Source organism: Harmonia axyridis, chromosome 1 (assembly GCF_914767665.1).
Source record: "Harmonia axyridis chromosome 1, icHarAxyr1.1, whole genome shotgun sequence".
NCBI classification, from domain to species: Eukaryota; Metazoa; Arthropoda; class Insecta; order Coleoptera; family Coccinellidae; genus Harmonia; species Harmonia axyridis.
In genome coordinates, this window is record NC_059501.1 from 45,009,003 (window position 1) to 45,032,869 (window position 23,867).

Sequence of the window (23,867 nt, forward strand, 5' to 3'; positions counted from 1 at the left end):
TTTCTGTGCCGTTTCACCATGCTTTATTTCCCCCTTGGAGTGTTGTGGTCCATTTTTGTTACTCTTCCATGTGTTTGACTTCTGCTCTTGCCCTTTCTTTGTCTTCAACTGATGCAGAGTTTGGTAATCGGATCCTAGTGCTGCTTCTTTGTTAACTGCTACTTCCAGGACTTGTGCCAAGCTTTTGGTATGATCCTCCTCGCAGAATCTATCTAGTATAGGGCTCTTGCACATTCCAGCTACGAACTTGTCCTTTAGAATTTCATTCAGATTTGCTCCAAATTTACAGGCACTGGCTTTATTTTTTATCCTTACATACTGTTAAGTTTTGATCAAGGTTCGTAGAACTCAGCGCCGCCATTGTCCAAAGATTCACCCCTGAAGTTGGTTATAGATAATTCCGCGCACTTTATTTGTGTGCTGCGCGCAGTCGTCCTTATAATGACGGCTGGCTATAATGATAATTTAACTATGTCCGTTTGATCTGTAGCACTTCTATGTTCTTGACCCTTTTCGATGGTTCGACAAAAAGGGTCGAGGTGGGGTAAGAAATCGAACCGTCACTTCAATCGATTCGAGCTCAAGTCAGTTCAGAATATTCAACACACAGTCTAGTAAGTACAAGTCAAGTACAGTTTAGTATAGTTCGTCGTTGCTCTCTCACACAGTGTTCAGCTTGCACATTTCAAGTTAGTTAAATATTGGCCTAGTCGCCACGTGGTTAAAAAAGACCCTTCAGTCGGTCAAAATCTTCGTTAGTACCCTAGTCGGTAAATTGTAATTGGATAAGTGCGTGGAACTGATTCATAGTTTTCGATAACTAGTTAAGCGAATCTTGTAAAGTGTACATTGTGTAATTGTATATATAAACCTACTTCAATAAATAGTGTGGAAAATTTCATGGTCCTTCGAACTTCATAAACCAGCACCTAACAGTCCAATTTATGTATGGATGTCCTCATCTAATAGCTACATAATTTGGTCCTTCGAGCCGGATATAAATTTGATCCTTGGAGCCGTATATAAATTGGAGATATCCCTGAAGAAATGATCAACTTCCACAATTGAAGTATCACCCACGTGCCTGAAGCAGACATATTGGTTAACTTAGAGGTTAACTTTATCAACGCATGCGCAAAGTGTGGTGAATTCTTTCGCAACAAGAGGTCGCTGTCTACGACGTATCGTTCCTGTCCAGAATCCATTTTGGTTCCAGTGCAAGCAAATTTGGAGAGTGATAAGTTAACTTTAGAATTTCTATTCATTTTATATATTTCCTTAATTATTTCTTTGGTTCAAAATGTCTAATATCGATAATTTGATTAAACAAAGAACCATACTTAAGAGTAAACTAACTAGAATGGCCAATTGGTTCGGCCAAGATAATAATAAAGATAGAGAAGAATGTAGTGCTCGTAAATGTCAGTTAGAGCAAATCTTCAAAGACTATGAACATGTTCAAACTCAGTTGGAGTTAATTGACTCTGCCTCATATGAAGAGGACAGAGATATTGTAGAAACTAAGTATTTTAAGGTTATATCTATGGCAACGAGAACTATGAATCAGTTCGAAAACTCGCCAAGTCAAAAATCTAATAAGCCCACTACTCATTCTAGCATAAAGTTACCGGAAATTTCGATTCCTAACTTCTCGGGTGATATTAAACAATGGCCGAGTTTCTTCGAACTATTCAACGCCCTCATAACAGACAACGAAAATTTGTCTGACATCCAACGGTTGATGTACTTAAAATCAGCATTATCAAAAGAACCGTTACAACTTATTGAAAACTTGGAAGTTGTAGGTTTGAATTTCAACATAGCTATTAACACTTTGAAAGACAGATATGATAATCCATATCTTATTGTCAACTCTTAAACTATTGAATGTTCCCTCCTTGACGAAAAGTAATGAACACGCGTTAAGAGATTTTATTACGCAAATCAAGACAAATATCGCTGCCTTGAAAACTTATAATTTATCGGAGAAATTAACGGATTTGATTCTCATACAAATTTTCACCCAGAAATTGGATTTCACTCTGAAAAAAGAATTTGAAGAAGAAAAGAATACTTCAGATTTTCCAACGCTCCCAGAATTTATTGCTTTCTTAGAAAAGAAATATAAGGTACTCGAAAATTTAGGTTCAACCGAACAAACAGGTCACTCAAAATTCAAAACTTCCCCTAAATATGTCCATACTAATTCTTATCATGCTAACACGTCGAACAGAACTAACAAAAATAAATTTTTCAAATGTCTTATGTGTAATACGGATGAACATAAGATATATTCGTGTAGGAAATTCATGAATTTGTCTCCTAACGATCGTCACAGTCTAGTGAAAGAAAAAAATGCTTGTCTGAATTGTCTTACGTTGGGTCATAGTGTACAATCGTGTTCTAGTCAACACACATGTTTCAATTGCCATAGAAAGCATCATAGTTTGCTCCATTTCAATAGGACTTCAACTCGCCATTATTCTAATGAAGTTCCTAATCCAAGATCCAACAACGAAGTATCCAGATCAAATAATCTATCACAAATGCAGAATGAATCTCAAGCAGTTTCTCATTTGTCCACTAGTGCTCAACCAATCATTACAACTCGTAATGAAAATATTAGTATAGGTCAAAACGTGTCTAGTCTTTCATCTTTATCTTCTAATAATCAAGTCCTTTTAGCTACTGCCTGTGTCAAATTATATGATTCACACAACAAGCAAGTTATTGCTCGTTGTTTGACTGACTCCGCAAGTCAAACATCTTTCATAACTGAAGATCTGGTCAACAGACTTCATTTCCAACCTTATAATCAAACTATTAAAATTTCTGGCATCTCACAAAGTTGTTCTATGTCAAATAGAATGATAGATGTAACAATTCATTCATTAGTATACCCTCATCGAAAGTTTAAGGTTTCCTGTGCTATCCTCAAAAATATAACATGCCAACAACCGCAGTCATATATCAACTCGTGTTCTCTCCCCATTCCTACTGGCATTAAATTAGCGGATATCAAATTCAATATTCCTTCCAATATTGATATTCTCTTAGGTGCAGATATCTATTTTGAAATTATTACGGATGGCATTATCAAATTAGGTCCTGGTCGACCTGTTCTTCAAAATTCCCACTTAGGATATCTAATTGCAGGAAAAGTCCCACAGTCGGCTCACATGTCTCGCGCTACTCACTTAGCATTGGCACAATCTTCCCAAAATTCAATTGAATCTTCAAAGTCAATTGTAAATCAAGAAGATACACTCAATAATATTCTGACTAAGTTCTGGGAAATTGAAGAGATATCTAATCAATCTAAACATATTTTACCTTCAGCAGAAGAGAATGCTGAACGGATATTCAAAAACAAAACCATTCGGTTACCATCGGGTAGGTTTCAACTTGACCTGTCATTCAAAACTCCAAATGAACCATTTAAATTAGGTGATTCATATTCGCAAGCGAAGAAAAGATTCTTGAATCTCGAAAGAAGACTACAAAATAATCAGGAACTGAAACATCAGCGTTCGGAATTCATAAAGAATTATATATCCCTAGGGCATGCAAAATATTTCTTCCCTCATCATTGTATAATGCGTGAGCAAAGCCTCACAACTCAACTTCGAGTAGTTTTCGACGGTTCAATGAAATCTTCATCGGTCTTTTCTATCAAAGGTTATATAGTACGACCCGACTTTTTCGATTTATATCGGTTTCGTACGTTACCTTTGAAAATTCTTACTATACCCAAGCACGAACTAATAAGTGCACTACTTCTGTCTACCCTTGTTTCAAAAATATCAACTTTAGTACCAATTCACTTACGAAATATACATTCTATAATTCTATGGTCTGATTCGGAAATAGTATTAGCATGGATTCGATCACATCCATCAAGTTGGTCTGTATTTGTTTCAAAAAGAATTGTGCAAATTCAGAACAATTTCAAAGATGCTACTTGGCGACATATTCGATCGCACCTGAATCCTGCAGATATACTTTCGAGAGGATCATTGCCATCACGATTACTTGTCTCAGATTTATGGTGGCAGGGTCCCGATTTTCTCCTTCAATCAAATCTAGATCTAACACCGCCGCTTAAATGGCCTTTAGCCCGTGTAGTAGAATTGATTCCCGGAAAAGATTCACGCGTTCGCATTGTTCGTGTTAGAACTCAAGGAGGAACATTCACTAGAACAATCACTAAGATATGTCCACTTCCATTCTGCACGGAAAACATTGACAATCAAGTATGATTATCAATATAACTCTTTCTTTCTTTACTTCTTTTATTTTTTATTTATTTTTTGTTTATTTTATTTGTTCCAAGAAATTATTTTCCTTATCACTACATCAATTTTTTTATTTTTTTTTTATTTTATTCACTTTCAATTTTATCCTTAACCTGGACGGTTCAGCCCGGGGAGTATGTTAAGTTTTGATCAAGGTTCGTAGAACTCAGCGCCGCCATTGTCCAAAGATTCACCCCTGAAGTTGGTTATAGATAATTCCGCGCACTTTATTTGTGTGCTGCGCGCAGTCGTCCTTATAATGACGGCTGGCTATAATGATAATTTAACTATGTCCGTTTGATCTGTAGCACTTCTATGTTCTTGACCCTTTTCGATGGTTCGACAAAAAGGGTCGAGGTGGGGTAAGAAATCGAACCGTCACTTCAATCGATTCGAGCTCAAGTCAGTTCAGAATATTCAACACACAGTCTAGTAAGTACAAGTCAAGTACAGTTTAGTATAGTTCGTCGTTGCTCTCACCCCTTGAGACACAGTGTTCAGCTTGCACATTTCAAGTTAGTTAAATATTGGCCTAGTCGCCACGTGGTTAAAAAAGACCCTTCAGTCGGTCAAAATCTTCGTTAGTACCCTAGTCGGTAAATTGTAATTGGATAAGTGCGTGGAACTGATTCATAGTTTTCGATAACTAGTTAAGCGAATCTTGTAAAGTGTACATTGTGTAATTGTATATATAAACCTACTTCAATAAATAGTGTGGAAAATTTCATGGTCCTTCGAACTTCAACAACCCAGCACCTAACAGTCCAATTTATGTATGGATGTTCTCATCTAATAGCTACACATACCATGATCGTACTGCCTCACGTTCCATCTGCTTCAAATTGTAAAATTCTATCCGCTCCTTGAATATAGATACCTTCTTCGAAAACTGTGCCGTTAGTATATCCCTCAATTCCTTGTATGTCTTATCTTTTGGCAAAGCTGGATCGCAGAGATCCCTCAGGGTTTTATAGGCTTTATCACCTATTAGGGTTAATAGCACTGGTACTCTCTTTTCTTGATCAATATCATTTGCAGAGAAGTACTGCTCTAAACGTTCAGCCCATAAACTCCAATCATCATCAGAACTGTATTCTGCGATTGAACCGATTGTAGCTCTATAAATTACTTGAGTTTCTGCCATTCTTGATCTTGATAAAGCACGTGGAGATTGATATTTTTCTTCGATTTGCACAAGTATAACGTTTTTAACCAATTTTTGTCCTCGTCGCCAATATAATGTTTTTCAATGATTAACACTGGGTTACTTTTAATTTTATTTAATATATATAATATAACTTTGTACAACTTACAATTTGGTATGGTTTTGGAACTTGCGTTCTTGAAGGCTTAAGAAGAGTGAGTTTAACAGATGATCTTTTACAGGTTATGTTATTTTACATGAACATAGAATGTTGTGCTATTACACAGAAATAAAACTTCTTTTTATCGATACATTACACTCACATTCTCAAATAAATCTGTAAAAGTTCTAACACAGACTAGTAGTTCAAACTTAAAACCACAGTTTTAAGTTTGAACCTCAAATTTGGAGTGTTGCAAATTTAAACACAGCAGTTCGAATAATCTATGTTCTAACCTAAAATATTCATTTACACTGTTGTTGATATTATGATATTTGATATTATGTTACATTAAATGAAAATCATCGAAGATTTGAAGAATCCCAACAGAATATTGAAGTTCCATACATATTTTCAAGAAATTTAAAAACAATTTCCAAAATAATTATGTGGATACAAAATAAATAAGTGTGCATTCTGATAGAAAGTAATTCCTTTATGAAATGAAGCATTTGATTTGTTCCAACTATCTCATAAAAATAAAAGTAATGATCTGCTTCAATATTTTTTGAGCCATCAGTGTGAAAATATGGAAATGAAGATTTATGGCTCTGTAATCAATGGAAAATGTTAGACTCCACTTGTAATCAAATTTGTTCTATAATATGTACCTACATTATAGCCAACTCTACTACATGATTCTTCTTGATTTTGCCATTGAAAATAAATGAGAAGTATTCAATAATATCCACAGTTGCATATCCTGTTTCTTTCAACTCACCCATTTGTTTTCATATTAAAACAATTATGGCACTCTTGGAAGTATGTCAATCATATGCTCTAGGATAAATTTATGGAATAGCAAAAGAATAAAAGTATTTAATCTCAATCACATGAAAATTTGTCCAGTATGTACTTAGTGGTATGTTTCGATGTGAGTTTGAATGACCCTCGAAGAATACAGTATTGTTCGACAGCAGCAGTCTTTAGTGGGATTTTGACTGTTGTCATTATAATGGGACTATTTTGTGAAAACTTTTTCAAATATGGGCTTTATGGGAAATCTGGACTTTTCAAAATAGAATGTTGATTTTAATGAAGTATCTTCTTATTATAAGAGCTGTGTCAAAGCTCAGTAATTTGTAATCAAATAGATGAGTTGAGGTGAGCTTATTCAAATAACTTCATTTTCAAACTAAGTTGGCTAGTACTTCAATTCTAAAATCTGAGACATGACATCTTAGTAAATATTCATTTCTGTGGTTTTTTTTCCACAACAGAACAGAGTTGCATTCAGCCAAAGTACCCAATTTTTCGAATTTCACAGATAATTTTTTTTTTTTAAGATCAAGTTACTCGAAAACGGCGCTTTGTAGGAGAAAATATAAAGAATACTTTTATTTTCCAAATTAGCCAAATATTGTTCAATGAACGTTCAAATTACTTTCAAGAGTTGGGTTCTTCGAATTTCTGGTATTTTTATGTGATGTAATGTTCATAATGAAGAAACTGAAAGATGTGTAGGGAATCTTGTGTTCGGAGAAGATGTCTCACATCAAGGAAAAGCTATATTCCAAAAATCATTTCCTTCAATAGAACCATTTACGAGATATAGCTGAAAATCACATTTTTTTATCGATTTTCAACAGCCTGTATCTTTGTAACCGGGCCGAATCGGAAAAAACTATAAAGGAAAAAAGTGTTTCTTTTGACCTCAGGAATCTTCGGTTGAAATATATGTACAAGTCAAAGACTCACCCTGTATATATCTAAATGTAGTTACGTTGTCGAAGTATACACTTACCTCACATATTTTCACTATGAAACTAATCTGGAATTGGTGAAAAATCATCGAATGTTGAATATTATTATTACAGTTTTTCACTTCTTATCTCACATATTTCCACGATGAAAGTAATCCGGAATTGATGAAAAATCAAAGAATATTGAATATTATTATTATTATAGTTCATCACTTCTAACTAACAATCAAAAGTTAGAAAATGCATAATATCACTTTTCACTGCACTAGTCCTGGCAAAAATCTCTAAACAGTTCAACTTTAATAAAGGTTATGTATTATAAGAGTACTTGTATAGATCTGAGTAATATATCATGAATATGCTATATTTACATAGCTTTTACATAATATTAGCAATGTAAAATATATATTGCGAATGTTACATATATGATATGTAACTATATTACACACTAGTAGTTATCAGAGTAATATTGTTTTTAGGGATGCTGGAAGATGTATCATATACGTAACTTCAGTAATATAACAATGTTACATATATGATATATGAATAAGTCAAATAATTTCATGGATATATGAAATGTTATGTATCAGATACATTAGTTTTGAGATGTATCAGGTATATACCTCATTTCTTAGGGATGTTATGTAACGGGAAGGCGCATATAACAACATGGTTTGCTGGGAGTATGCTGATACTTTCCTGTTTTAGAAGGTATAGCTTATAATTTTGATTTTCAGGTAAGGTTTGCAGGTCTCCGATTTCTTGGGGTCTCTTCATTTGTTTCTTTTGAAAAGGGCATATTATCTTCGTCTCCACCATATAATGATCCGATCCGCAGTTTGGACTTCTCCTCATTCTACAATCCTGCCATTTGAACCGGCTTCTTTGTTTACCTATGAAATAATCTAGAATGGATTTCTGATTTAGTGATGGTCTCTCCCATGTGTATCTATGAATTTGTTTGTGTTCAAAAAAACCATTCCAGATTTTCAATGAATTTTGGGCACAGAAATCCACAAGCTGTTGATACAAATTTCTCCGAACTGTCCCACCACTTCATGCTCTATTCTTGATCCAACTCTTGCGTTCAGGTCCCCAGTAATTATAATCTCATGGTGATGAGGAAGCGCATCCATCACCTCTGTCAGACCACCATAGAAGTTGTCTTTAAGTTGTTGTGCCGAATCGTCTGTGGGTGCATAAACAGCTATTATTGTGGTATCGTGGCCATATATCGATAGCGTCAAAGTCATGATCCGTTCCGTCACGTATTCATATGTCTTGATAAATTTCTTATGACATTTTTTGAGGAGAATAGAGACTCCATCCGCCGCTCTCTGGGATTGTTCACGCCCGTCCACAGATGTACGTAGTTATCTAGGTCCTCATTACCTTTACCTTTCTTCTCTGTTTCCGTTAGCACAGCAAGATCTGTATTGTTTTCACTTAATGCGAACAGAACTTCAGGCATTTTATTCGATATTCCTTGAACGTTCCAAGTTACCATTCTCGTAGTCCTTTTACTTGCAAGTCGTCGCCGTATATTTCCATTCCTATTCCGAGGCTTGTTGAATGTATTAGTAGCGCTTTGATCCATTTTACTGGTGTTGGGTTGCTGGCCCAACGCCCAAACCCCCATCCTTGGAGGACCTTTGTCAAAATTTGGAAATGAACATTTATATCATCGAATGCATTTTCCTCAATTCAGGTTTGTTTTAAGTGTTTGTAATCATTCAATTGGATATGAATGTTACTTCATTTCAGGAATTTTTCGTTTATTTTCCACAAACTATAAAACTATATTCTCTTTCGTGAGAATTTGAATCTATTGCGACAGAAGATGGAACTACAAAAGAGAACAGAAGCTTCATCTGATCATGTATTAAACACATAGAAAAACTCCTTATAGATAATTCACAATTGGCTTTATTACTGGAAAAAGAGCCAAGTTAGTCAGATGACATTCAGAAATTTCCATGTGTTTTTTGAATATCTAAAATATACACTTTTACGACAGAAGAGTGCAAAAATATAAATGATCAATCCGTTTTTGAAGAATTTGAGTGCAGTGCTGTTGAATTTATAATGAATAAGTCTGTTATCTGTTATATTATTTGCCGCTCAACTGAAACATGTATTAATAAACCTTGGAAATTAGAGACTCTCAAACGTATAACCTGAGCTATACTAGGATATACATATAAAAAATCAGTTGAAATACTAGTCAAAATGTTACGACAGAAATAAAATTCAAAGGATCATTCAGTATATGAAGAATTTCAACATGGCAGTTACTTTTGAAATTGGTATCAATTTTCCAGCAATCCAATGTAGGTATAAAATACTTTAAAAAGTAACTATATCAAAACTTTCCATTTCATGAATGAATGATTAAACTCGTATAAACATGTAGATACCTATTTCACTAAAGTTTTCAATCGTTATAGGAATTGTTGCTCTATGGCCAGTTCGAAAATGCTATCCTACTGATTTATTCATTGCTTTTAATTTTGGTAAAAATTAAATTATTAATTGATTCAGATCCAAAGTTAACATTTGAAAAAAATCAAGTCAATGTAGTTATTGAACCCACTAACATGGGTCAATAGTATTGGCTGATACAATTTTAGTACCGAGGCAGTCATTTGAAATACTGAACACATCTTCTGACTGAAGTAAAACTTGAACAATGATCTTTTTTTACTTGCATCTTGAAATGAATTTTGCATTTTTTCAGTGTTCAATAATGAGATAATTATTAAATTGACTCAGGAGATAAACAGAGTATGCTTTATCAGGATTAGTTAATACTGCTAAAGACGTTAATAAATCTATTAATTTCTTATATGGTTCATCATTACAACTCTCTTTTGTTGAATCAAATTTCAATTAAGTTTTCATATGGTTACAATCAGACATGTTGATTATTGCAATACATATTTGAAGAATATAAACAATTACTATACTACCTTTTTCATAATTTCTAGTGATATTCAGCCCTAAACATTTTTTAGCTTTCCCTAAATCCTTTATGATAAAATTATCACTTAAATTTTCTATCAGATATATTCATTCAGAATTAACATTTGTTAAAACAAAAAAGTCATCCACGTACAATGCAACAACAGTTAGCAAGTTATTTTTTGATTTTATGTAAATACAATGCTCAATTGTTGATCTTTTTTAACTAATATCTGTCAAAATTTATTTACTATATATATTGCCCTGTTCAATTTACTTCTGAGTAAAACCCAGAGCTACAAGCTTGCTCTATAACGTAACGAACCATCACGATTAAGCTTTAATTCAGCTGTCCTCCACTGAATCAGAATTATCTAGTGAAATTTCTATATCATCCCTTATCTATGATAACTATATCTTGACTGGTATTAATGAAATTGTTACCTGTATCCCTTTGATCATTCACCAGAACCCACAAAAATCATTTTTGTCCATATACCTTCAAGAAATATGCAACAGAAGAGTATGCAAAATTCATCGATACAATTTTCAGATTCTAAAAACGCCTTAGTTCTTCAGGAATGTCCAATTGGTCTTTCAATATTATAAATTATGGAAAATAACCTACTATTAACCAAATTTTTAGATTTCAAAAGGTGTCCTTCCTTGTATTCTAAATATATACACCCTATATAATTGTTGATCGAATATTGTATTTCTTAATAAATTATGAAATAGAAGAATAATTTGTTGCTCAACTGAAAAAAGTATTGATGAACCTCGGAAATGAGGGACTTCTTATAACCTGATTTCTCAAAGATGTTACTGATATTATTACGATTGCTTGTAAGGCAACATTAGCCATGGGTTTTTGAAAGGTAGATCTATTCATTCTGCCTCTTTTCAGTTTATTATAGCTATACTGAATATTCCTAAAACAAAATTTCACTGTAGGTCTTTTCATAGATCTTATCGAAGGATTATGTAAATTCAATATTTGTCAAAACTGAAAATAAACATTGAATGCAGTTTCTTTTTCAGGTAGTGTTTCTATTGACTGATAATAACTCTCACATTTTGATTCTACATTTTCCCAAATTTTTTAAAGAAGAAAGAAATTGCCATTTCTAGAGAAATGAGAATTTCAGATTTCAAAATGTCTAATTACTACTTCAAATATATATACACCCTATATAATTGTTGATCAAATATTGTGTATTTCTTTACAAATTAGTTAATAATTTGAAGCTTTAATCTCAATTTTCAGACTTGAATTGGTCCAACATCTCTAGATACTTCTAATTGATATTCGACAAATAAATATCCTGTATAATTATCCATCCAAACGAAAATAATCCATCTTCTGAAAAGAAAAACAATGTTTACCATATAGAATTAATTTAAATAATGATTCAAAAGTGATGAAATTTTGCAGACTTACTTATTTTGGGTCTTAGATCACGAATCCGCTATCATAAATTCCTCAATCCAGCTAGTTTTTTTTTTTAATTGTGAAATTGGCCTAATGAAGGTGAGGTTATCCACATTAATAGCTAGTTTTCTTGTATTTTATTAACTGATTCTCGTTAGAAATGATTAATTAATCACATTTCAAGCTCAAGGTTTTATCGATTGTTTATATATGGCGGCGGCCATCATGTTTAATACGTAACGTCTGTCAGATGCTAAATAATCTGCAACGTTGCCTGTATGCCAGATCTTCTTGATGGGATCGGTTTTTTACTTGGTGGAAATTCATGTTAATAGATTGTTTGAGATTATGACCTATTATAAAACTGTATGGAAACTCATAATTTTCGCACAGCTATTCGAGCAGAAAATTGGGCAAGTTTATTTTCGAAATGAATACATGGTAGTTCATATGGTGTTATTCTGGTTTTTTCGATATTGGTATCGGATTCCGTTTAGTCCTCCTGAACATATACAGGGACATTGATGTTGACGAGGACGCTGTGATTAGTGTGATTACAAGGTTTTCAAAGGGTTCACAGACCAAATTAGATTTTGTGTTATACTTGCCAATTGTCTTTTTTTTTTCATATGAAACAATAGATTTACTATTTTTTTTTTTTTAAATTTCTACCTGAATGGCTAAAACCGTGATAAGTAAATAAATATATTATAATATAACAAATACATAAGCGTACAAATTTTTTTACCGAAATTTGAGGCTTTATTGTAAAACACTGGTTATACATTTATGATTCGAAATATTGCCCATCGCTGGTCACTATACTTTCTCACATCTTTCGGGCAGCGTACGAATTGAAAAAACTGGTCATCTTTTGAAGCGATCCACGAATCGATCCAAGTTTTTAATTCTTCATAAGATAGGAAGTGCTGGTCAGCCAGGCTGTGTGCTATTGATCGAAACAAGTGATAGTCCGAGGGAGCAACGTCTGGAGAATACGTCGGGTGGGGTAGGAATTCCCATTTCAACTTTTTCAAGTATATCTTGACTTTCGCAACATGGAGTCGAGCATTGTCATGCAGTAAAATCCATTCATCTACTCTCTCGTCGTATTGCGGCGGTTTGTCTCTCAATGCTCGACACAAACGCATTGATTGCGTTCGATAACGATCGCCTGTGATCGTTTCAGTCGGTTTTAACAACTCATAATACACTACGCCGAGCTGGTACCACCAAATACTGAGCATGACCTTAGAACCGAGAATATTCGGTTTAGCCGTCGACGTGGAAGCATGGCCGGGATATTCACATGATTTTATGTGCTTGGGATTATCGTAAGGAACCCGTTTTTCGTCTCCAGTCCCAATCCGATGCAGAAATTCCTTCCGTCTTTGCCTCGAAAGCAGCTGTTCACAAACAAACAAACTCCGTTCAAACACCTCCCGGCTTCAACTCGTACGGCACCCACTTTTCTTGTTTCTGAATCATTCCTATGACTTTCAGGCGTTTTGAAATGGCTTGTAGTCCTAATGATCTTGTCAATTATTGTTGCGTTTGAAATGAGTCTTGATCAAGTATTGCCTCCAATTCTGCATCTTCAAAAACCTTCTCTCTTCCACCGCGATGCTGGTCTTCGACATCAAAATCACCATTCTTGAAGCGTTGAAACCACTCTCGGCACGTTCTTTCACTAATAGCGGCCTCACCATAGGTATTTGAGAGCATTCGATGAGCCTCAGCCGCAGATTTATTCATATTTCAGTAGAAAATTAAAACCTCCCTCAAATGACGAGAATTTGACTCGAAAGCTGACATGGTTAATCGTGAATAACTTTATGATGCAGACACAAATCGACTAACATGTCGATGGCGTTATGTTCACAAATAACTAAACTTATTGTATGACATCTACGATATATTTATTTCGACTATCACTTACGGTTACAGCCAGCTATTGCAAAACGGCAGGAGCAAAGTTGTACGCCTAAATCTAAAATTTCGGAATATGACATTGTTAAAAATATTTTCGAAGTTCAGGCGCTTCCGGTTTTATAAGAATTAAAAAAATTTTTTTCAAAACAAACTTTTTTTTCATTTTATGTCTCAGATATTATCGAGATTTCCATTCTCAATTACTCTTTGCTAAAATTATTGTGTTAGTCCTCATAGTTTTCAAAATATCAAGGAAAAACCGTAAAAAAGAGAGAATTTCCGTAGTCACAATTACCTGAATTATTTTTACTGTGAATATCCTATGCCTATTTCAATTCACTTTCTCAAACTAAAATGATGTTGGAACATCGTGCATATCTTGAATTTGAGAAATATCATCACAGGGTGCCAAAAATTGTGAACAAAATTTGATCATAACTTTCGATTTTCGAATCAGAACCCTATTTTTTTGTGATTTCGCTGGATTCTACGGTAAAAAATAAGGGTAGTGTCCAAACGTGATTATGCTCTCAAATTCAATAATTCAAGAGTTATTTGAGATTTTATGAATTTATGTTATACGTAGGGTCAATTTTATTCGATCTGTTTCCAGACAGACTAGCAATAATACTCTATGACAAATGACAAAATTCTGGATATACTTTTCTCTAATTATGTGTCAAATCAGTTCTTTCCGGCACATTTTGTGGAACAAAATAGACTGGAACGGATTTATCTACTATTTGTCAAATTTGTGATACAGAAAACTGTTCTACCAACCAACATTTTTCAATGCAAAAATCACTAATAGATATTTATGGAAATTTCCGTCAATTTCAATAAAAAGGCAGTGAATTCGGGAACATAATCTTTAAAACTCGTACAGAAGGCTCATTCTACCACTCGGTCATTTTGAACTCTTGGAAGAATATCAATAAGTTCTGCACTTGTATTATAAATATCTAATTCCATATTCACGATGAATGCATTAGAATTATTGGTAGAATTCATCAAATTTTAAATCAGAAATTTCCTCATCTTCTTGAAAGGATGTTGCATACTTCATGAATATCCATTATACTGGATGGAGTACCTACCTAGAAGAAAAAAACCTCTACCTACCAAATGAAATAAAATCATGCAGGACTCCTGTGTGCCAATTCTATTCATATGAAAAAGCGGTAGAATACATTTTATGAATTCAGGAAAAAATCAGCGTGGTGATGAAAAGGGAGTAACAGAAAGTATGAAACATCCTTCCGAATTATCTTCTCGTCAATTGGTGGTGAATGTGGATATTTCTGATTGAATGTTCGACAAGTTCTCGAAACAATTCTGTTGCATTCACCGTGGATATGGAATAGATCCAGAATTTCATTATTTGAATAACGGGGATTCATATCGTCAAATTATAATCTACTTTATTCAATAATGAGTACACCTGTCACTTTGAAATAATTGAATATTTGAAACGCACTCTAGAAACAGATTGAATGAAATTGACCCTACGTATAACATAAATTCATAAAATCTGGAATAACTCTTGAATTATTGAATTTGAGAGCATAATCATGTTTGAACACTACCCTTATTTTTACCGTAGAATTCAACGAAATCACAAAAAAATAGGGTTCTGATTTGAAAATCGAAAGTTATGATCAAATTTTGTTCACAATTTTTGGCACAATATTTGAAACACCCTGTGATTATATTTTTCAAATTCAAGATATGCACGATATTCCAACATCATTCTAGTTTGTGAAAATGAATTGAGTATACGCATAGGATATTCACAGTGAAAATAATTCACGTGATAGTGACTATTGAAATTCTCTCTTTTTTACGTTTTTTTCTTGATATTTTGAAAACTATGAGAACTAACGCAATAATTTTAGCAGAGAGTATTTGAGAATGAAGATCTTGATAATATCTGAAACATAAAATGAAAAAAAATATTTTTTTCGAAGAATTTTTTTTTAATTCTTGTATAACCGGAAGTGCCAGAACTTCTAAAATATTTTAGCTGAATAGGGCATCATGAACAATGTCATATTCTGAATTTTCAGATTTCAAATCAGCCCCGTTCTCCAGAAACGTCTAATAGGCCTTCGAACTTGAAACACCCTGTATAAATATTCATATAAATATCTAAATATAAATATTTTTGAGAGGTTAAGCTCGATATCGGTGTAATCTGGGATTTGGTACCATAGAAAAACTCGAAACCTTTAACGGCGAACCCCCTCAAACTTAAGGCTAGGACCGCCCTTGATTTGTCGTCATGGAAAGTTATTTGCATCAAATATTCTCATGTGAGCAAGGGCGAAATGGTATGTTCTAGGAAAGAAGTCATATAGAATTCTACCCTAGAATCAGCTTAGGATACCGAGTGAATCGTCTAAAATCAGCTAGCGATACAAGGTTTCCGAAAAAAATCTTTTATTTTCTAGAGGGATACCCAGTGAAGGATCTACCGGCATAGTGACGGGTTCCAAGGGGCGGAGCCCCTTCGGCGAGCAGAGCGAGTATATATATATAATTATATATACTTCGAAAATGTTATCATGAGATCCCTGTGAAATTTCAACTCTACGAGGTCCATATATATATATATGAAGGTGACGACAGGATTTACCTTGGTGCTCCCACCCGGTTGATCCTATATAACCAAGAAAGTGTGAAATGCAAAAAAAAATATATATAAGTAAATTAACTTTGTTGACTCAAATAGTATTGGCAGGATAAAAAAGATATTTAACAGATGGATTCCTTGGGCTCTTTCTTGATTTCCAAAGATTGGCTTCTTCTTTCACACGAAGATAGTATTCTTCTGGAGACTTCTTAAAACTTTGCTAGGACCATGGAAATCTTTTTAGCACTGAATTAGCGGTTTATTTTTACACTGTTACAAACATTACCTTGGGTTGGTTATGTTGTTTTTACATCTGACACAAGAACAGAGAAAGAGGGTTAGAAAATTCCTCATGCTCTCGGAAGGTTAAATTTAACCATAGAAAGTTACGCATAGAATTCACGAATATAACCAATGAAGAAAACTTATCTATAATTATACAAATTAATACAAATTATGATATTAACATTAGAAAACCTCATCAGAGGAAGAAAATATAATGAGGTATATAAACTAGGAATTAAATTACTTTCAAATATATAATAGAGAACCGACGATGGCGTCATCTATTGGATTCCTTTAAGTATTCGATTATTTTCAACTGCAACTGCAATTTCTCCACTTTGAGAAAGAAAAAATAATTCTCAGAGTAAAATGCTGGATATGTTTTGTGTACTTTAAACAAAATTACCTTATTATGTAGTCCTTTCAGATCAATTGATGAACTAATTACTTTCAATTCTTAGGAAGAACTGCTAGTCCAAGTTGTGCAGCGATCGGCAACTATTCAATCAACACTAATTCAGCTCATCCTCCAAATTGTCCTTGTACACCATGTGCAGGCCGAAATGAACCTGTCTATGGAGATGTGAGTACCTTCTACAATACTAGTCCCGAAATTAGAAGAAACCGTAGATTTCTGTGAAAATCGATATTTTAGTTTCAAGGATCGATCTGATAATTTTCTAATTCAGCGTATATAAGAATATGCATTTTGTCGTATTTGACCAAATAAATCAATCAAATTATTGTTTATTCAACACAAAATATATGTGAAAACAATATGGATTTGTTTATCTGACTTTTTCTTATGAAATGTATTTGCAATAATATATTTTGAAAAACTAAATGTGTTTTACTGTAATTTGGAATGTTAGATGCGATTATACCTGTTTTGTCGATAATGCAAATCATGGTCTCACGAAATGTTGCTTATATTTATATTACAATATTAGCAGAAAACACTGTAGGTAGGTATGTTCGCTTCTTACCATAGATAAGCTAAGATTATATAAGAAGATAATATAAGCTGAAAGTAGATCTATTATATCAAAAACCAGGTTGAACCTCCTAACGACAGAACGAAGAAAAAGGTTCAACAAGTGCAGTGGAGAAAATCAGGAAATCAATAAAACCAACTTCTAGACCTGCCAAAACGCGCTCGAAGTCAAATCAAGAAACTATTCAAATTATCAAAATCAGTTGGCTACATTGCACTCCGGTTTTGTTTTGAGTTCCGTATCAGGGCACCGATTCGCAAAAGTTTAGGAACATATTTCCTGTTTAATATATACTCACAAAAGCAGTTAGTTCATCATTTACGACTCAAAATAACTTACTATTCAATTGAAATATTATTTTAATCAGTTATTTCATTGATCAGTGGAAGAAGGTGGAAGCAAGTAGACAGAAAAAGTAAATAGATGAATGTCCATATACCTGATAAATGTTTCACTAAATAAATTGAATTTTTATTTGTGGTGGATTTCATTTACTCAAAAGTTGCTTTTGAATATTGAATATCAAAAAACTTATGAATATAAACTCACACATGATTCATTTAAAATTTATACTCAAACTAATATTTTATCACATTATATTTAAATACCAAGCAATAGTAGGTAGACGTCAAGCATCACTGATTTTGGTATAGTATATCCAAAGTCACTTGAACTAGTCCATAAAAATGCTTGGTTATAGATTTTCCTTTGAAGTGGATACCGTCATCCGCTAAATACCGGGGTTTATTTGAAAGTATTGTAAGGCAATAAATTCACTGGCCCCAAAGGAATTTCTTGTAAATTGGAGAAGGACAAGCCTTGTATAATTGAAATATTTAGCTTCCTCCAAGTGACTTTGGATATACTATACTATCTTAATATTTTTGGTCATAGTATTGTATAGTTTAAATGGAGTAAAAATATAACCAGATCACGAAAGTTCAAAATCTACAATACAATGATCAAAAGCCAATTAACGTATGTGTTGGCGAAAACGATAGCTCTTAAGCTGAGAGATAAAGTGGACTGTATTTAAAAAGCAATGGTATCAGAAGTCTTACCTGGATGGTGTAGTTCCAAATATTCAAGGGTGATAGAGGGTGATTTGATTCTTCCTCAAGTCTATAGTAACTCAGAGTTGAATTCCTATTGTGCACAGCAGCACAGCACTTGCACTAGTTTCAGCGAAATTACAATAGTAAAGCAGAAGCGAAAACGAAAGCAGAAAAATATAAGCGGCGATACATGTATACTATAGCGATTGTCTTTTATGACTGACGAATTGTCTTTTTGATGAGGAGGGGATAACGAACTAGATTCCTGATACCATATGATTTAATGCGTATTATGAAAATCTAGGTTTGTTTCTCCAACATCCTGCCCCGGGAAAATAAAGAATGAATTTTGAAACTACTTAATAAAAAAAAAATTAGTTAAATTTGAGTTAGAGAAAACAAAAAAACAAAAAATTTGATCGTTGATCGCAGATGCGCAAAGAGAGAAAATCACTTCATACAAAATAAGAAATTTAGCAAAAAAAAATAACATATTTGATGCAATTATTCCTAAGATGGCTCACTGGGAAGTGGGCAAAGTTTTACAAGCGGGCGCTTTAGTAAACCTGTAGAGGTTTTAATGGTGGCGACGCGAGCAACTTTATCGTCACCAGGGTGCAAATCAAGGATTCTTCCTAAATTCCATTTGCCTGGTGGAAAATTATCGTCTTTTATTAAGACCATTGTGCCAATTTTAGGGGGTGAAAGTGGGTTTAGCCACTTGGAACGCTGTTGAAGCGTATGTAAATACTCTTGACGCCAACGACGCAAAAAATCTTGATGAATGCGTTGTAGAAGTTGCCATCTCGATAAACGGTTTAGAGGTATTTCAGAAAACTCTGGAGTGGGAACTGCAGATGGCGGTTCCATCATGAGAAAGTGTCCGGGCGTCAAAATATCAACACTTTCAATGTCTGAGGACAGCGGTGTCAGCGGACGCGAATTCAAACTGGATTCGACCAACGTCAAAATGGTGTTGAATTCTTCGTACGAAAGCACTTGATCGCTAATTACTTTCGTTAAATGGAGTTTCACGGATTTGATACCTGCCTCTGCTAGTCCGTTGAAATGGGGACCAGAGGGTGGTGAAAACTTAAAATTGATAAATTCTTGTTGAGCTGCAGTTTGCATCAGCTTTAATTGTTTACTTGCTCCGACGAAGTTAGTGGCGTTGTCACAAAAAATTGTCTGAATTCTTCCTCTCCTTGCAATGAAACGCTGCAAAGCAGAAAGAAACGTCTCCGACGATAGATCGCTAGCCAGCTCTAAATGCACAGCTTTTGTAACAAGGCATACAAAAACATATATATAAGCTTTGCAAGCTTTGACACCACGATGACGGGTCAAAGTTATGTAATAAGGACCTCCGAAATCAACTGCAGAATTAAGAAATGGTTTAGCTTGCGTAACTCGATTTTCAGGTAGTGAAGCCATAGGGGGTTGATAAGGTTTAGGAGCAATTTTCCAGCAACGAACGCATTTTGAAATTGCTGAATTGATGGCGCGTTTGCTAGCTAGAATCCAGAATTTTTGAGAGATTAAGTATTGGGTGGTGCGGCACCCAGCATGCAAATAGATTTTATGGTAATGATCTACGATCAAAAAAGTTAAGCGGCTCTGACGCGGCAGGAGCATCGGAAACTTCGCGTCATGTGGCAGATGAGCGTGCTTGATTCGTCCTCCCACTCGTAAAACACTCTCAGAATCAATGAATGCGTGCAATTTTCGAAGAGGAACCGAAAACTTTTTGCCTTCATATTCCTGAGCAAAATACTTATGTTGGGTGAACTTGACAAGCAACAAAAGAGCGGAGTATATTTCACTGGATGACAGACTATCAATAAATTTGATAGTAACTCAGAGTTGAATTCCTATTGTGCACAGCAGCACAGCACTTGCACTAGTTTCAGCGAAATTACAATAGTAAAGCAGAAGCGAAAACGAAAGCAGAAAAATATAAGCGGCGATACATGTATACTATAGCGATTGTCTTTTATGACTGACGAATTGTCTTTTTGATGAGGGGGGGATAACAAACTAGATTCCTGATACCATATGATTTAATGCGTATTATGAAAATCTAGGTTTGTTTCTCCAACAATATGGATCTGAGACATGGAGACTGGCAGAAAGAAATAAGAGAAGGATAGAGGTAGCAGAGATGGATGCGTTGAGGAGATCGGCTAGAATATCTAGAATGCAAAAAATAAGAAACCAGTACGTAATCAAATGGGAGTAGAAGGCACAATCATGGATGATATAGGTAGAGAGAAAACAGCTGATCTGGTATGGACATGTTCAACGAATGGGACAATCACGACTGCCAAAAATAACAATGGAGTGGATACCAACCATGAGAAGACGAAGAGGGAGACCAAGAAAGAACTGGATGGAGGGAATACGAAAAGCAATGAGAGATCGAAACTTACAAGCAGGACAATAGGAAGATCGCAAACAATGGATTCTAGGCATCGTACAACGTCGTCGCATGTTTTGAACCGATATATCATATATTTATATTATATATATATATATATATATATATATATATATATATATATATATATATATATATATATATATATATATATATATATATATATCGGTTCAAAACAAGATATATATATATATATATATATATATATATATATATATATCTTGTTTTGAACCGAACACACACAAAAAATTTCATCAAAATTGGTCCAGTCGTTTAGGAGGAGTTCAGTCACATACACACGCATACAAGAAATATATATATATATATATATATATATATATATATATATATATATATATATATATATATATATATATATATATATATATATATATATATATATATATATATATATATATATATATATATATATATATATATATATATATATCGTGAATCTATTAAGGGAATTCGACTGATAAGAAGGATTTCAGTTTTACTCTTTATTCATACCAAGCTTTTATGGAGATCGTTGAGTTCATACTCGATAACAACTATTTCATGTTTGAAGGGAAATTTTATGTACAGACATTTGGCTGTGCTATGGGTTCCAAACTTAGCCCGGTACTGTCCCTTTATGTTATGGATTATGTTTTGGACATTTCCATTCCAAAGTTGTCCTTCAAGGTGTTTTTCATAAAAAAATTTGTAGATGATTTGATACTTGCAATACCAAAAACAGGCTTAGAGGAGATAATTCAGGTATTTAACAGTTTTGACTTGAACATCCAATTTACAAGTGAAAGAGAAGATGAAAATAATTCTGTTCCATTCCTGGATACAAAGGTTTGCAGAATAAATAACATAATTAAACTGGACTGGTATCAAAAAGAAACAAATTCAAACAAATTCATACATTTCAAATCAGAACATCCGATAAACATGAAAATAAATTGTATCAAAGAAATGAAAAACAGGATACAAAGAATCTGCCATCCAGATATGGTGGATGCGAACATAAAGAAATTACATGAGATCTTCCGGCAAAATTCCTATCCAAAACAAATGCTCGACAAACTAATGTATGAAACTGACAGAGTCTCCATAACAGAATCTCGACGAAAACCTGAACAAATTGAAAATATAGTTCAAGATGATCCTGTAATAAAATATGGCAGCCTTCCCAACATAGGAAATCTAACCAGCAAAATTAAAAATTGTTTTAAAGATGAAAAAGTAAAAATAAGTACATACAACACGAAAACTATCAAGATGTTATACAGTAAATTGAAAGATACAACACCAAACCCACTGAAATCTAATGTAGTGTATAAAATTAAATGTTCCGAATGTGAAGGCACCTATGTGGGACAAACATCTCAATGGTTAAAGAGTCGATTAACGTTACATAAGAGTGATATCCGGACAATGAACCCACGATGTGCTTTAGCTGTACACTCAATGAAAAAGGATCATAAAATTGATTTTGAAAATACAGAAGTATTATGTACGGAAGGTAAATATAATAAAAGACTGATACAAGAAATGATCAACATAAGAAATCAAGAAAATCCAATAAATAAAAAAACTGACGTACAAAGATTAAGCAATGTTTACACGTTCCTGTTAACATATCCAAACCGGGAACGATTCTATGATGGACCACTAGACGAATAAAAATAAGAAGAAAAAGTAAACCAAAGTTGACGCGATGCGATTCTGTGATATGTACCAAAGAAAATAATTAAGTTAGGTTAGACACACTGTTTATACTTCACATCCAATTGACAAAGAAAGATTAATCCAACTGATAGAGTATTTGAGACTAATTTACTTAAAAATTTGCGTTAATTGATGAATTTTAACTTATTAAGGAGACAACCTCAAATTCTGTAAGTGACTGTTTTTAAAGATTTGGGATAGTTCTTTTTGTATATGTAATTTTAATTTTAATTGTTAAAATTGTAGTAACCCTGAGGAAGGAACTAACCAGTTCCGAAAGCTTGGTATGAATAAAGAGTAAAACTGAAATCCTTCTTATCAGTCGAATTCCCTTAATAGATTCACGATATTTATAGTACGACTGTTATCAGGAGACAATATATATATATATATATTTCTTGTATGCGTGTGTATGTGACTGAACTCCTCCTATATATATATATATATATATATATATATATATATATATATATATATATATATATATATATATATATATTTCTTGTATGCGTGTGTATGTGACTGAACTCCTCCTAAACGACTGGACCAATTTTGATGAAATTTTTTGTGTGTGTTCGTGGAGATTCGAGAATGGTTTAGATTTACAGTTTGGTCTACTGGAAAATGTTTTTTCAATTAATTTCTTATTTATAAGGAGTTGTTGATTTTGGAATGTTTTACATTAGATCCGGCGGACGGCGCTATCATCGCATTCAATATTATTCTATTTCAATTTTAGTTTGTCCCGACAGATGGTGCTACGATTAATTTGAAAAATATTTTGTTATTCGATTCATGTGCTGATTAAAATATTAAATGTAATTATTTTTTAAAGAGTTTTGAAGTGTGTATAAATAATTTTGTGAATTCAGATGTTTTTTTAATTAATTTTTATTTGTAAGGAGTTTTTGATTTTGCAATGTTTTACATCAGATTCGACGGATGGCGCTATCATCGCATTCAATATTATTCTATTTTAATTTTAGTTTGTCCCGACAGATAGTGCTACGATCAATTTGAAAAAGTATTTCGTTATTTTGTGTTATAATTGTGT

At 33.5% G+C, this 23,867-nt stretch overlaps 1 protein-coding gene across 1 annotated transcript in view; it reads left to right on the forward strand.

The window, feature by feature from the left end:
* LOC123676965 (nuclear pore membrane glycoprotein 210) overlaps positions 1 to 17,448 on the forward strand; it is a 252,898-nt gene extending 235,450 nt beyond the window's left edge. Inside the window, exon 17 of the mRNA XM_045613319.1 lies at positions 17,066 to 17,448. Within this exon, the coding sequence (XP_045469275.1) occupies positions 17,066 to 17,244 (179 nt within the window). The 3' untranslated portion in view covers positions 17,245 to 17,448. The remainder of the gene's footprint in view (positions 1 to 17,065) is intronic.
* Positions 17,449 to 23,867: the final 6,419 nt, after the last annotated feature.